The sequence below is a fragment of the Solanum verrucosum genome, unplaced genomic scaffold (assembly GCF_900185275.1).
Source record: "Solanum verrucosum unplaced genomic scaffold, falcon-dt-bn FXZP01000746.1, whole genome shotgun sequence".
Taxonomy (NCBI): Eukaryota; Viridiplantae; Streptophyta; class Magnoliopsida; order Solanales; family Solanaceae; genus Solanum; species Solanum verrucosum.
In genome coordinates, this window is record NW_026020790.1 from 323,215 (window position 1) to 336,326 (window position 13,112).

The following is a 13,112-nucleotide window of genomic DNA, read 5'->3' on the forward strand; positions in this document are numbered from 1 at the left end:
TGACACAAATATATTTACTCCATGGTGCTTACACCACACTCTTTTCAAGGAGTTAAGCACTCTCATAGATCACAACATGTAAGATGTGTACTCCTATTCCCCTGTCAATCACCCAAGCATAAATGTTGGCACAACAAAATATATTCATAGAGGGTTGAAGAAAAGAATGGTAAAAACAGATCACTGCAGAATCCAATTCTATGGTTTGCCATTTGGATTTGGCGAATTCTGAGAAAGTTGATGACGGTATGGAGAAGCATGAGAACCATTTGGAATCGATAGGCTTCTTGGTTGTTGTTGTCCATTCCTTGAGAATGATCCTTGCGTTCTAAGGACATTTCTTGTATTTGGGCTTGGGCTTGATCCAACTCGGTCTGCTTGCATCGTCTGGAAATAGTAGGAGGAGCTGGCCATGTCCTTGAGGTTTGGCAAAGGCTTCAAGGCTTCGACCACATCACTCATCATAGGTCTGACTTTGGGATCCCGGCTAAGGCATCGTGCAGCCAACTGTGCAGCTTTCTGCGCGCCTTTTATTGAAAAATGGCCTTCAAGTCTAGGATCTATCAATTTATAAAACCTTCTTCTTTCACCCAAATGTGGCCGTGCCCACTCAACAAGGTTGTGTTCCCCGTTTGGCCGGTTTTTGTCCATGGATCTCCTACCTGTCATCATTTCAAGCAGAACTACACCGAAACTGTAGACATCACTCTTTGATGTCAAATGTCCTGAGACCAAAGAGTGGTACACATTTAATTAAAGTTCCACTCAGCAGATGTGAGAAACATTCAAAAGCTTTTCAACAGTGGTTCAGATCACGGAGTCATACAGAAAAATTGATATAAAGAAAACAAGATTAAAATGATTTGTGAGCAAACTAGCAGCCAACTAGGTTAGACTTGAAGAGACACAGAGAATCTGATAAAGCTGAGCGGGCCGTCCAAGTAGAAATTGGGCAAGCATTGTAGGAAGAAAGAAGCAGCTGAGATCTCAATCTTACCTGTCATCACATACTCTGGAGCTGCATAACCATATGTTCCCATGACACGAGTAGAAACATGGGTCTTGTCGCCCTCTGGAGCATCTTTGGCAAGTCCAAAATCAGAAAGTTTGGCATTGTAATCCTGAGAGAATGCGTTATTAGATGAATGATAAAAATGGGCGAGAGATCAATTTGCCAATGTGTTTGAACACACCGCATCTAGAAGAATGTTGGACGTTTTGAAATCACGGTATATCACTGGTCTTTCTGCTTCCTCGTGAAGAAAAGCAAGACCTTTTGCTGCACCCAATGCTATCTTCATGCGGATGGACCACGGAAGAGGCAGGGACCCTGATAATAAATAAATTATTACAAAGTATCATAAAGGATATGCAAGGGCATGACATCTACAGCAGAAATCACAGATAAGAACATAAAACATTTGTTCTAGAACTTCGTAAGTACTAACATCAATTCGCCAGATACAGACTGCAATACTGAATATCATATTTTGGTTATTCAAGAAATATGCTAAATGCAGAAAACTGGAGCATAAAATGCATACAAGACAAATAAAGGTTAGCCTTTGGTGTAACCATTTGTCTTTCCAAAGAATCACCAAACCCTCCCAACTATGATTGCTAGTAGCCGAACCATAGATCGTACTGACAAGGCTCATGCATTGCATCACTCAGCTGAAAGACACATGAGCTATAACTGCCAAAACGTAGATCAAGGAATACTTGCAAAAGTGTAAGGCAATCCGACATATATGTCAATTGACAATCTTTGTCTACAGCAATCCTATAATATTCCTTAAGAAGCCAATCTCAAATGCCTCATTTTAGGGGGTCTAACAGGGGTTGACCCATGCAGTCTCAACTTAGTTTTTCTCGAGTTCAAGGATGGATCAAGCCTAATGATCAAAATAACCAGTGTCACATCCTTTTATTATGTTTCATAAAATGTTATTGCTCTTCTGAATGGGATGATTAACTTACCATTCTTCCTGAATAGAATGTCCCATCCCACACAAAACCTAAACTTAGCAGTAAACCCTCTTTTTTTTTTTTTTGATGACCGTGGTGTCCGGACCAGCTTTCCTACCTCAACTAATTCCACGGGATGCCTGCCACCTCCCGCCAGCAATGGTATCCAGCAATAGATACCAGGTATTTTTTCCACCAAGGCTAGGACAGACGGGAAGAATCACCTAGTGTTTTTTGTCTCCGCTAGAGTTTTGAACCTGAGACCTCAGGGTTCTCAACCACTTCATTGACCACTAGGCCACGCCCTTGGGAGCTCTCTTCTATTTCTATCTCTAACTGTATCAGCCAAACCCCTTTTTCTCTTTCTCCAACCTACGGTATGGGTGTTCTTCAGACAAACTATTTCTCTCTCTCTCTCTCGCTGACCTACACACAAAAACTCACTCAGACTATATCACCATCCTTTTGTTCATCACTATCATCACAACCTCCAACTCAAATTCTCACTTCCGCACAACCTTGTCTTCACATTGATTCATCTGCATTTTCAGTAATCAGTAGCTGCAAGGTTTTCTGTAATTGATAGAGACAAATTAAATGGTCAACAGGAATAATATAGATTCCACTTAGGAGTGAAAGGATAACATAGATATATATAGCTTAGTTTCGAGCAATAGAAATAGGTCTTGCTGATTTCAATGGACAAATCAATCATTCTTATCATGTGGCTAATATCAACTATGATTAATTTCTTTAACCACTATCTTATTGGTTAATGGGAAATGGATATTTTGTGAAGCAAGCGTTGAGTATCACAGCCAATCAAGCTAAGCTAGACTCGAGGGTGAGCTCCAGTTCTTTTTTTGTTTATGACGGTGGTGTCTGGGCAAACTTGTGCACACCTCAACTAATTCACCAGGTGCCTGCTACTTCCCACCAGCGCAAGTACCGAATAACTCCTGCCCGAAAGAAGGACATTGTCAACAGTCAAATCATGTTTGGACCAGACCTTTTTCAAGATTTTTTGTACCCTCAAGGACATAAGTAATTTTTGTTCTGTTAGCACAAAAAGTACCTTTTCCCATGATATTAAAGAAACTAAACACTAGAAGCGGGAAAAATATTCTCATAAGAAGCTTCTGCATCCTAGCAAATTGACACTGGTCATGAATACAAAGTATGTAATATAGGACTAGAAGAGCTGACGAGATTACCAAAGTAAAATACGAAGACTGCCTATTAAGTTTTTTTCCTCAAACTCATCGGATGCAGATTTTGCACAAGGTCTTCAACTTTCCCATGTTTTTAATCTGTGATGATAACAGAAGAAAGAAAGCAGACTCCCAAAAAGATGGTTGCTTTCTAAATGGAGGAACTCACTCTGGTTTGATCTGGGATCAGGAAACAATGTGAAAAAATCATTTCCCCTGTTGATAGCTTTGCTAATATGGAGAACTCCATCTTCCCATTTCGACCTTAAATTTATGAGGCACTGAATTGTATTATATCTTAGCGAATAAATTTTCTAATTAGTAGTGGAACATAAATTAGTCTCATCTTATCTTCATAGATTGTTAAACAGCAACAAGAGAGCTCAAGTTATACTCCACAGGTAGTGATATGCCATCTGACTAAAGCATTAGTGGTTGCAGAGGAGAGGTCAGCATGATGCATGTTAATTTTAAATGATGTTTAGCTTACCTAAAAATTTACTTGTGTGCAACAAAAGTCTCCGATAATTAATATATACAAAACATCATCTCTTCTCATTTTTTTTGGGGGGGTGGGGGGGGGGGGGAGATGGGGGTGGATAAATTTAACAATACACATATTACAAACTGATCTTCAAATATAATCAAAATTCAAAGAATGCAACATTGTAAAGCATATCAGAAAAGGGTCAATTACATACTCCTGAACAGATGGTTTTCCAAGCTTCCTCGAGGCATAAATTCGTAAACCAGCAACCTCTGATCATCTTCAATACAGTAACCAATTAGTTTAACCAAATTGGGATGAATGAGATCGCCAAGGAAATTTACTTCCGCCTGCCAAATGAGATAGTAAATTAATACAAGCATACATGAAAAAAAAAAAGAAGCAAAAATAAACGATATAACATAAGCTTTTAAATAAGATCAAGAGAGCAGCAAACCAGCCATTCTTTGTGACCCTGAAGTCCATCATGATTTAGAGTTTTCACAGCAACAGTAAGCCCTGTTCCTGGTTTAACAGGTGCCGTTCCATTCTCTTCAATCCAACCCTTAAAGACACAACCAAAACCCCCTTCACCGAGAAGGGATTCTGGTCTAAAGTTTCTTGTAGCCAACTTCAAATCATTGAATGTGAACTTCCGAAGCTGCGAAAAAACTTTTAGTTCCTCTTCGAGTTTGGAGGTGGAAGAATTACTTTCAGCATTACTTGTAGTTGTGGATGAGATAATTGGAGCAACAGGCTGGTCTATGCTTGTATCATTTGTCGATTTACTTTCTGCCAATAATGATACAAGATATTAGGACCACGAGCACTAATTACCATTAAAAGAAATATGTTACTCCCTCCGTTTCAAAAAAACTTGACCTACTTTTTCCTTTTTAGTCTGTTTAAAAAAGAATGACACCTTTTCTTTTTGGCAACACTTTAATTTCAGCTTTCCACGTAACATGTTTATGGCCACAAGATTAAAGGCATTTTGGTACATTTGACATAACTTCAATTTAGGACCACAAGATTGGAAAGTCTTCTTTATTTTCTTAAGTGCCAAGTCAAACTAGGTCATTCTTTTTTAACCGGAAGTAGTATTTAGTTTAATCCTGAAAAACCCTTAAATTTTCCTCTTAGTTAGGAATAGTATAAAGGGTTTGAAAGAGCTACTGAAGCTAGTAAAGGTGCAACTGTATAAGTACTATGTGTGTGTGTGATACAGCATTACTTAAGTCTCCAAAGTGCGTATTTTTTATTGATTTGTTCTCATTGCCAAGTGAACAATGATCCAATGACATCATATTTTTCTTCAATTTTTTGTGTAGTCTGTGCTTGCGTCATTAGTAGATAAAGGTTTAATCAGTTGTTCAAATCTATAACTAGATGACATTAACAATCTAATTTACCATCTCTTCCTTCAGTAAACAAAGAAAATGGCTAAGATATTTTTTTGAGATTCATCAGCACAAAAATTGTGCTAGCAGCCATAATTTCAATTCAGAAATGAATGATTAAAAAACATCCCTATTAATCCTACAAGGCCTCTAAAAATTGTACCGACATTTCAGCTTCATCGCGTGGTGTTCTTTTCACCAAAATTCAGAAGACAAGATAAATTCATCTTGATTTTTTGCACTAAACTACTTCTATCCTCAAAACACCTTGCATTTCTTTTTTTCCACACAGTCCACCATATGTATTTTGGGATGAAATTCCACCATTTATTTTGTCTTACAATACCTCCTATGTTATTCCAGCACCCCACAAGATCACATGTATTCTAGGCATGACCCATCTAAGACCAGACATACTTAAAAGAGCTGCCACATTTGGTCAGTGACTCCACAAAGAAAATGAATAAGATATTAATTCTATCAAATCAAGTGTGTGATTGCAAATTTGAAATCACAAAATGGTGAGAATCCGGTATTCACAAGGCTCAGACAAAATGAAAACTCAAGGACAAGAATGAAGGAGGTGCTAACAAATCCCACAATCTGTCGGAAGTTTTTTCGTTCACCCAAGAGTTATAACCTTGCCATTTAAATCAAATTTTATACTTGGTAATCATATCAGCAGAGTGAGGGTGAATTACAGAAAACAAAGCATTGATTCATCTCTTGCCATTGATTGTTGACTCAAATTAAGTTCATCTTGCAGCTTTACATATCAGAGTTGAATTCGTAATTTGAGAAAATTGCGACACAAGCAAACATAAGTGATAAGGAAAAAAAATACCAATAACAAGAAGAATGATGTGATAAATCTGCACAACACTAATGTCAACATCATTATCCAGAAACACAAACATTGTTACCTAAGTAGCGTGTACTCTTCACTTTCGATGTCACACCCGTGTCAAATTCTCCAAAATAACATGACTTTTGGAGAATCCGACACGCAACGTTGACATTTTTGAATAGTCTGAGCAACAAAGATTGTTCCCCTGACATGACTGTGGCCTTGCAAAAAGGAGCCTTCACAAGTTCCCTAGGTTTGTTCTAGTAATACCTCTTCTAGATGTATCAAAAACAAATTACTTTGATCTATCAAATGAAATAATGCCTCTTACAGAATACAGCTACCCATCTTGAATTTCTTTAAATTGGCTTCATTATTAGTTTCTCTGAGTTAACATCATCAACTTCTACAGAAAGAAGAAACATATGGAAGCTTCTTTCCACATCAAATTTTAAATATTTACCCGCACACCATTTAACTAAACTCAATTCATTTCACTACTTAAGAAATGGAGAATAACACTTCAAAATCACAGCAGCAATCAGTCTCAAGCTAATAACAATAAGGCATGTTCTTAAGGCTCAAATAACCATTTCCAACAACATCAACAACAACAAAAACCCTCTCCGTCTAACCTCTATTCCCCAGCAACTATGAATGTAAGTGACAAAATTCTTTATAAGATAGGATCAATCTTCAACGAAAACCAATTCAAAAATGCAATTAAAATTTGCAAGCATAACAAAACAATGGAGCTTCTTCAATGTGAGTTCGAAATTACCACAGCGAGTACTGATGCCACTGATGGAGGTATCAACTTTAGATCTTGAGGAAATACAGCTACTAATAAACCTCAACTTCATCCAGCAGCCAGTCTCCTCCTCATCCCCTTCTTTTTTCTTCCTTCCCTTTGATTTCTCTGCATCCCAAGACTCCCCCTTTACACCATCACCACCTAATCCCATAGTTTAACAATACCAACAATCAAACTCAAAAATCATCAAACCCCACCCCCACCCCCACCCCCACCCCTCCAAGATACCAACTTCAAATCAACCCCCTCACACAAACCCCAAAAATCTGATCTTTTTCCAAACCCTTAAATTATCAGCAAAACAACTGAACCAAAGTTGCCTAATTAGCACAAACATGACCTAATGGAGACCCAAAAAGGGAATTCCAAATATATACACTTCCTTTAGAGCAAAATCCTCCAACACCCAGATGAAGAAAAAGTATTAAAAAGGGAAAAAAAGACAAAAATAATAAATATACAGATGAAATTGCTCAGACCCAGTTCAAGAATTCAAGAAAATATGACATTGAATCCAAAAAAAACTAATTTTGATTCAGATCAACAACCCCATCTTGACCTTCAAAGAGGAAAACTTGCCCCAAAACACTGTATCAGATAATCCCACTTCAAAAAGTGCCCCCAAAAAATGTCTGCTGGCCCAAAGATACTGAAATCTTAACAAAAGGACTCAAATATGCTGACCATTTCTGTCTCCTCAATCAGAAAAAGATACACATACTAATAAAAATAATTATTTTATAAGTAATTAATAAAATTAGTAGGGGGCGGTTTTGGTTGGGACGGGGTATTATATGTCTAGGTACAGGAATGTATGTCTGTGTGACACCTCGTTCGGTTGAAAACAAATTATCGCAAGACTAACTATCTCAAGATTATTATTTTATCTTAGTGTTTAAAATAACTAATTTCAAATAAGTTATCATATGATTTTATCTCAACTAAATTTGTGATAAACATATTCTAAAATTAATCTCGAGATAAGCTATTTCTTTGTACATCAAATAAACTCTGAATATGTGGATTAAATTATAGTCATGAAATTGTAATTTCTAAACTAACTTATCCTATTGTAAGAGATGAAATAAAATAATTTCAAATCGAATAAGATAAAATGAAATATTCGATAATTGAATCTAAAATAAAATTTATATTGTTAATCAAATAATTTAATATCCTATTTTATCTGCGCACTAAACGAACCTGGATGTATATACAAGCCACAAGGTCAGCTAATCATAAGCTATAATAAAGTTTAGTACTTACTATTTTTTTAATTCTAAAAAAACTTACTTATATATTTATATAAAAAAAATATAAAACATCATGCATATTTTGAAGAACCTGTATAGTTTTAAACTTTTAATAATCTCAGTTAATCTTTTTATTTTAGGTTAGTAAAAGACAAACAGACCTATTAGAATCGACATAAAGGTCTTTGTATGATTGATTGAGTTGATAAGAATTAGGTTGTTCAAAATTGAATCAAATTTGATAATTTAAATAGAAAAAAGTATTATTAGTTTATGAATAATGAATTATTAGTTAACAATTCGATAAGGACTCTGCTTTTATTATTATGGGGTTATCAATTTGATAACAATTAAAAAAAAATTCTAAATGCATTATGCCATAACTCCATAACCGTTGAGGATAAATCTTGAAGGCTCATTATGTTTTACTACTACTATTTTGATGGTGCAAATAATACAAAATCAGTTGGTTCCTTTTATATAAAAAATGTTATGCTTGTAAAAATCTTTACTAAAAAGACTTTGTGTCGATTTTTCTCTCCAACTTCTCACTAATCCCAGACTGCTTCTAACCCAGGTATGGATACCCAAATGAATGACATTAATTGCATCCCCCCTGAGCCTAGTTTTAAAGATAAGTTGTTGGCAAATGAGCTAATAATAGATATAAATATGAATATTTATGAGGCAGAACAACTGCAAAAAGCTCAAATCAGCTTGGAGGAGGAGACTGACATACAAATTAGTGGAATTAACTTCATGCCCCATGGAAATTCTCTCTAATTGTCAAGCTGATGGGAAAAAAGGATAGTCCACTGCTACCTAAAAACAAAAATTCAGGACCTCTGGAAATCATCTGAGAATTTCCTTCTCATCGATTTGGGCTCGGAATACTATATCGTTAAGTTCTCTAAATAGGAGAATATGGTGAATGCACTACAAAAAGCCCCCTGGTTTGTAAACGGCCATTACCCCAAACTTCATACCTGAAGAAGCAAAACTGACACATTCGGTTGTTTGGGTAAGGCTTCCTCAACTCCCAACTGAATTTTATGTTGAAAAAAATTGGAGGGGCAATAGGAAAATTATTAAAGGTCGATGCTTGTACGAGTGCTACACTCAGGGGAAGATATGCACGCTTATGTGTGGAGGTGCCCATGAATGTTCCAGTCACCAATCGTATACAAATAGGATCTCACACACAAGCGATAAAATATGAGGGAGAAGGCTTCCTATGTAAAAATTGTGGACGACTAGGACATGTTCAAGGAAATGTCAATTTACATCAGCCCCCACAACGGAAAAATGACAAAAAGATGACTCTGTCAACCAAGAGAAGCACCCCATTACCAATGTCTGGCAAACAGTATCATTCACGAAGAAGGGGAAGCCACCAGCTTTCAAAAAAGAACAGGGTGTCAATTCTGAACACCAACAAACAAAAGATAACACAAGTATCAATGTCAAAATATTCTCGGCGGAATCAGGTAAGTTTCTCTCAACCCAGAAACTGTTAAGATTTCAAAGATACCTTCGATAGAGAAATGCAGAAATAAAGACGAAGGTGAAAACAGAGAACCCTAGGAATCGTCGAAGTATTTCAAAGCACACGAATGGTACTACCAAGGAAAAATGGGCCTAAGCGAATTGGGCCTCAGGCACTCTTTGACAACAGAAGACATTATAGGCCCAAAGGAATGAAGTCAATGTATCTCCTCAGCCCATGTATATATTTTGGATATCTAGAATTATGTCACTTAGATTACCTATTTTACCCTTTCTCAGTTATTGTGAAGAATAAAAGTTTGTTATAGACTTAGCAAATAGGAGCAGGACACCTGTATAGTTTGTTAGGAATAGAATGTTCTTTGGTTTTCCTTGTAGCTGTATATATACATGTTTAGAGGACGAGATCAATATACAGAAAATTCCCAAACGTTCTCTTTACTGTTTCTTGTAAATCCTACATGGTATCAGAGCAGTAATTAATCACATTAATCAAATACAATCATGAATAACGAAGCTATCAATGTTTCTGAATCAACGCCTGCAACTCTGGCAGCAGGATCATCCTCAGGAACTAAGATTGATATCAATCATGCCTTCTATTTGCACTCTTCAGACTCTCCTGGAATGGGGTTGGTAGGCAGCACTTTTGATGGAAGAGGTTATCAGGGATGGAAGAGATCAGTGCTCATAGCACTCTCTGCAAAGAACAAACTGGGCTTCATCACTGGAACACATCCTTCACCAGCCCCAACATCACCAGATCTGCAGCCTTGGAGCAGGTGTAATGACATGGTAACATCCTGGCTTCTTAATTCCCTTTCAAAAGAAATAGCAGACAGTGTTATATACTCTAGAACGAGAAAAGGACCAAAATTGTCCCTTATCTTTGCCTTAAAACTCAAAATGATCCTTATCCTTTCATATGGAGCACTAATGATCCTTCTTCTTTGTAAAAATGGTACAGCTTTAGTCTTTAAAATATTTTCCGTCTATCACTAACGGAAGTTGATCATATGCACGTGATTGCATTAAATTGATATGACCACTCGCTGACAATGAGACTGCTCATTGAATTAAACACAATCAAAATTAATAACTCAAAGTGACAAAATATGAATATTGACTTATTGATAATGGTTTATTAAATTTATGATTTCGTAAAAATAATAGCTTTCGAAATGAATAATGAAAGGATAGAGTGTGCACGCATCTTATATCTACCTTCTCAAATAAAAAAATTATTTTTGAAAGATTTTTTTCTTGTCTTACCTCTACCTTCTCAGATAAAAATATTATTTTTGAAAGATCAATTTCTTATCTTACCTCTACCTTCTCAGATAATAATATTAATTTTGAAAGATCCACGGTATTCACAATTAATATTCACCTCATATATTAGTTCGATTTATTAATTTATAAATATACTAAATCATTATAGAAAAATTAGGATATGGGTTATTAATGTATTGATTGTCAATTAACTATTAATTTTTTTTTATTAAAATAAACATCGAAACATAATCAAGTTAAATGACAATTCAACAGTATGCAACATCAAGAATATTATATATTATAAAGTTAAATATATCATCAATATCCAAATTAAATATGCATATCCAGAAGTACAAATGAAAAGATTACGATAAACCTAAAAATATATTATATATTATTAATATGTAACTATTGATCTAACAAAGCAAAACATGTAAATTATCCAGAATTTCAGAAAAAAATACGTCTAAATAAGAGCTTGTTATTAACGATTAAGCATAAAATTGTAGTTATAATAATTATTATCAAATTATCTGTTACCCGTCAAGAAAAATCATAAATCATTATAGAATTAACAATTCACAAAAATAATTATAATCTAAACTATTACCGAATTGTAAATTTTTTTGAGCCGTGGATCTTTCAAAATTAATATTATTATCTGAGAAGGTAGAGGTAAGATAAGAAACTGATCTTTCAAAAATAATATTTTTATCTGAGAAGGTAGAGGTAAGACAAGAAAAAAATCTTTCAAAAATAATTTTTTTATTTGAGAAGGTAGATGTAAGATGTGTGCACACTCTACCCTTTCATTATTTATTTCGAAAGCTATTATTTTTACGAAATCATAAATTTAATAAACCATTATCAATAAGACAATATTCATATTTTGTCACTTTGAGTTATTAATTTTGGTTGTGTTTAATTCAATGAGCAGTCTCATTGTCAGCGAGTGGTCATATCAATTTAATGCAATCACGTGCTTATGACCAACTTCCGTTAGTGATAGACGGAAAATACTTTAAAGACTAAAGTTGTACCATTTTTACAAAGAAGAAGGATCATTAGTGCTCCATATGAAAAGGTAAGGATCATTTTGAGTTTTAAGGCAAAGATAAGGGACAATTTTGGTCCTTTTCTCCTCTAGAACTGCTAAAGAACTCTGGATGAGTCTAGAGCACAAATTTGGTCAATCAAATGGTGCTAAACTTTTCCACTTGAAAAAGGAACTTAACAGGTTGGTACAAGGAACTAACAATATTGCAGGATACTTTACTAAACTCAAGAGGCTTTGGGATGAATTAGTTTCTCTAGATTCACAAGATAAGTGCACTTGTGTGTGTATCTGTGAGGGAAAACAGAAATTGGAGAAATCTGTGGAGGCTGAGATGCTTATACAATTTCTTATGGGTCTTAATGACACATATGCTCAAGCAAGGGGTAATATTCTTATGATGAATCCACTACCTAACATAAATGTTGCTTATTCCTTGATCTTACAGGATGAAAACCAAAAGGAAACATACATGAGTCCTATCATTCCTACTGATTCTTCATCTTTCATGGTTAATAACAATGTAAATCAAAACAAAAATGGTAAGCAGGTTCAGAAATTCAGCCCAGGTGCATCAGGATCTGGACCTAAGCCAAACATGGGCTATCCTAGGATGAACAACTACCAACAGGCTCAGCAGGCTCCTAGATATCCAAGACAGAATGCAAGGTTCAAAGGAAAGAAGAAATACAACCCTAATGTTTCTTGTGCTCATTGTGGTAAAATAGGTCATGTCATAGATGATTGCTACAGATTGATAGGTTTTCCTGAGGATTTCAATTTCACAAATGACAAAACCTACTCAACACCAGTGAGAGGAAATTGAGCTATCATGGAGGAGGAAGATCCTAACTACTACATGGATCAAGCCAGTCTGCACATGAGCAAGGAACGATTTGGACAGTTCATTCAAGTTATGAAGCAGATGAAACTGCCAGAATCAACAACAAAAATTGCAGGTCCTGAGATCAATGCCAATGCAGTGGCTGGTACTATTTTGAAGTATTTTGGGACTTGTTTTTCTGTTTTTAATTTTGGAACTTGGATCATAGATTCAGGGGCTTCTGAGCATATGTGTTTCAATTCCGAATCATTTATCTCTCTTTCTACTCTTAGAATTCCTATCAACATAAACCTTCCTAATTCACATTTCATAACTGTTACCCACATAGGAAGTGTTCAAATATTTTCTGACTTGACAATACATAATGTCTTGTATGTGCCAAGTTTCAAATATAATCTCTTATCTGTTCATAAATTCAGTAGTCAATTCAATTATACAGTTCTTTTCAATTCT

At 35.4% G+C, this 13,112-nt stretch overlaps 2 protein-coding genes across 2 annotated transcripts; one reads left to right on the top strand and one right to left on the bottom strand.

The window, feature by feature from the left end:
- Positions 1-7,453, bottom strand: LOC125813096 (serine/threonine-protein kinase PBL34-like). Its single transcript, XM_049492581.1, has 6 exons — positions 6,695-7,453; positions 4,124-4,458; positions 3,881-4,016; positions 1,194-1,330; positions 998-1,121; positions 1-725 (listed from the first exon to the last, which is right to left on the bottom strand). The coding sequence occupies exons 1-6, from the start codon at positions 6,876-6,878 to the stop codon at positions 199-201; spliced, it is 1,443 nt and encodes a 480-aa protein (XP_049348538.1). The 5' UTR covers positions 6,879-7,453; the 3' UTR covers positions 1-198.
- Positions 7,454-9,990: 2,537 nt separating this feature from the next.
- LOC125813119 (uncharacterized) lies at positions 9,991-12,641 on the top strand. The gene is made up of 2 exons (XM_049492602.1): positions 9,991-10,268; positions 11,909-12,641. Exons 1-2 carry the CDS (start codon positions 9,991-9,993, stop codon positions 12,639-12,641), a joined length of 1,011 nt encoding a protein of 336 aa, XP_049348559.1.
- The last annotated feature ends 471 nt before the right edge of the window (positions 12,642-13,112 follow it).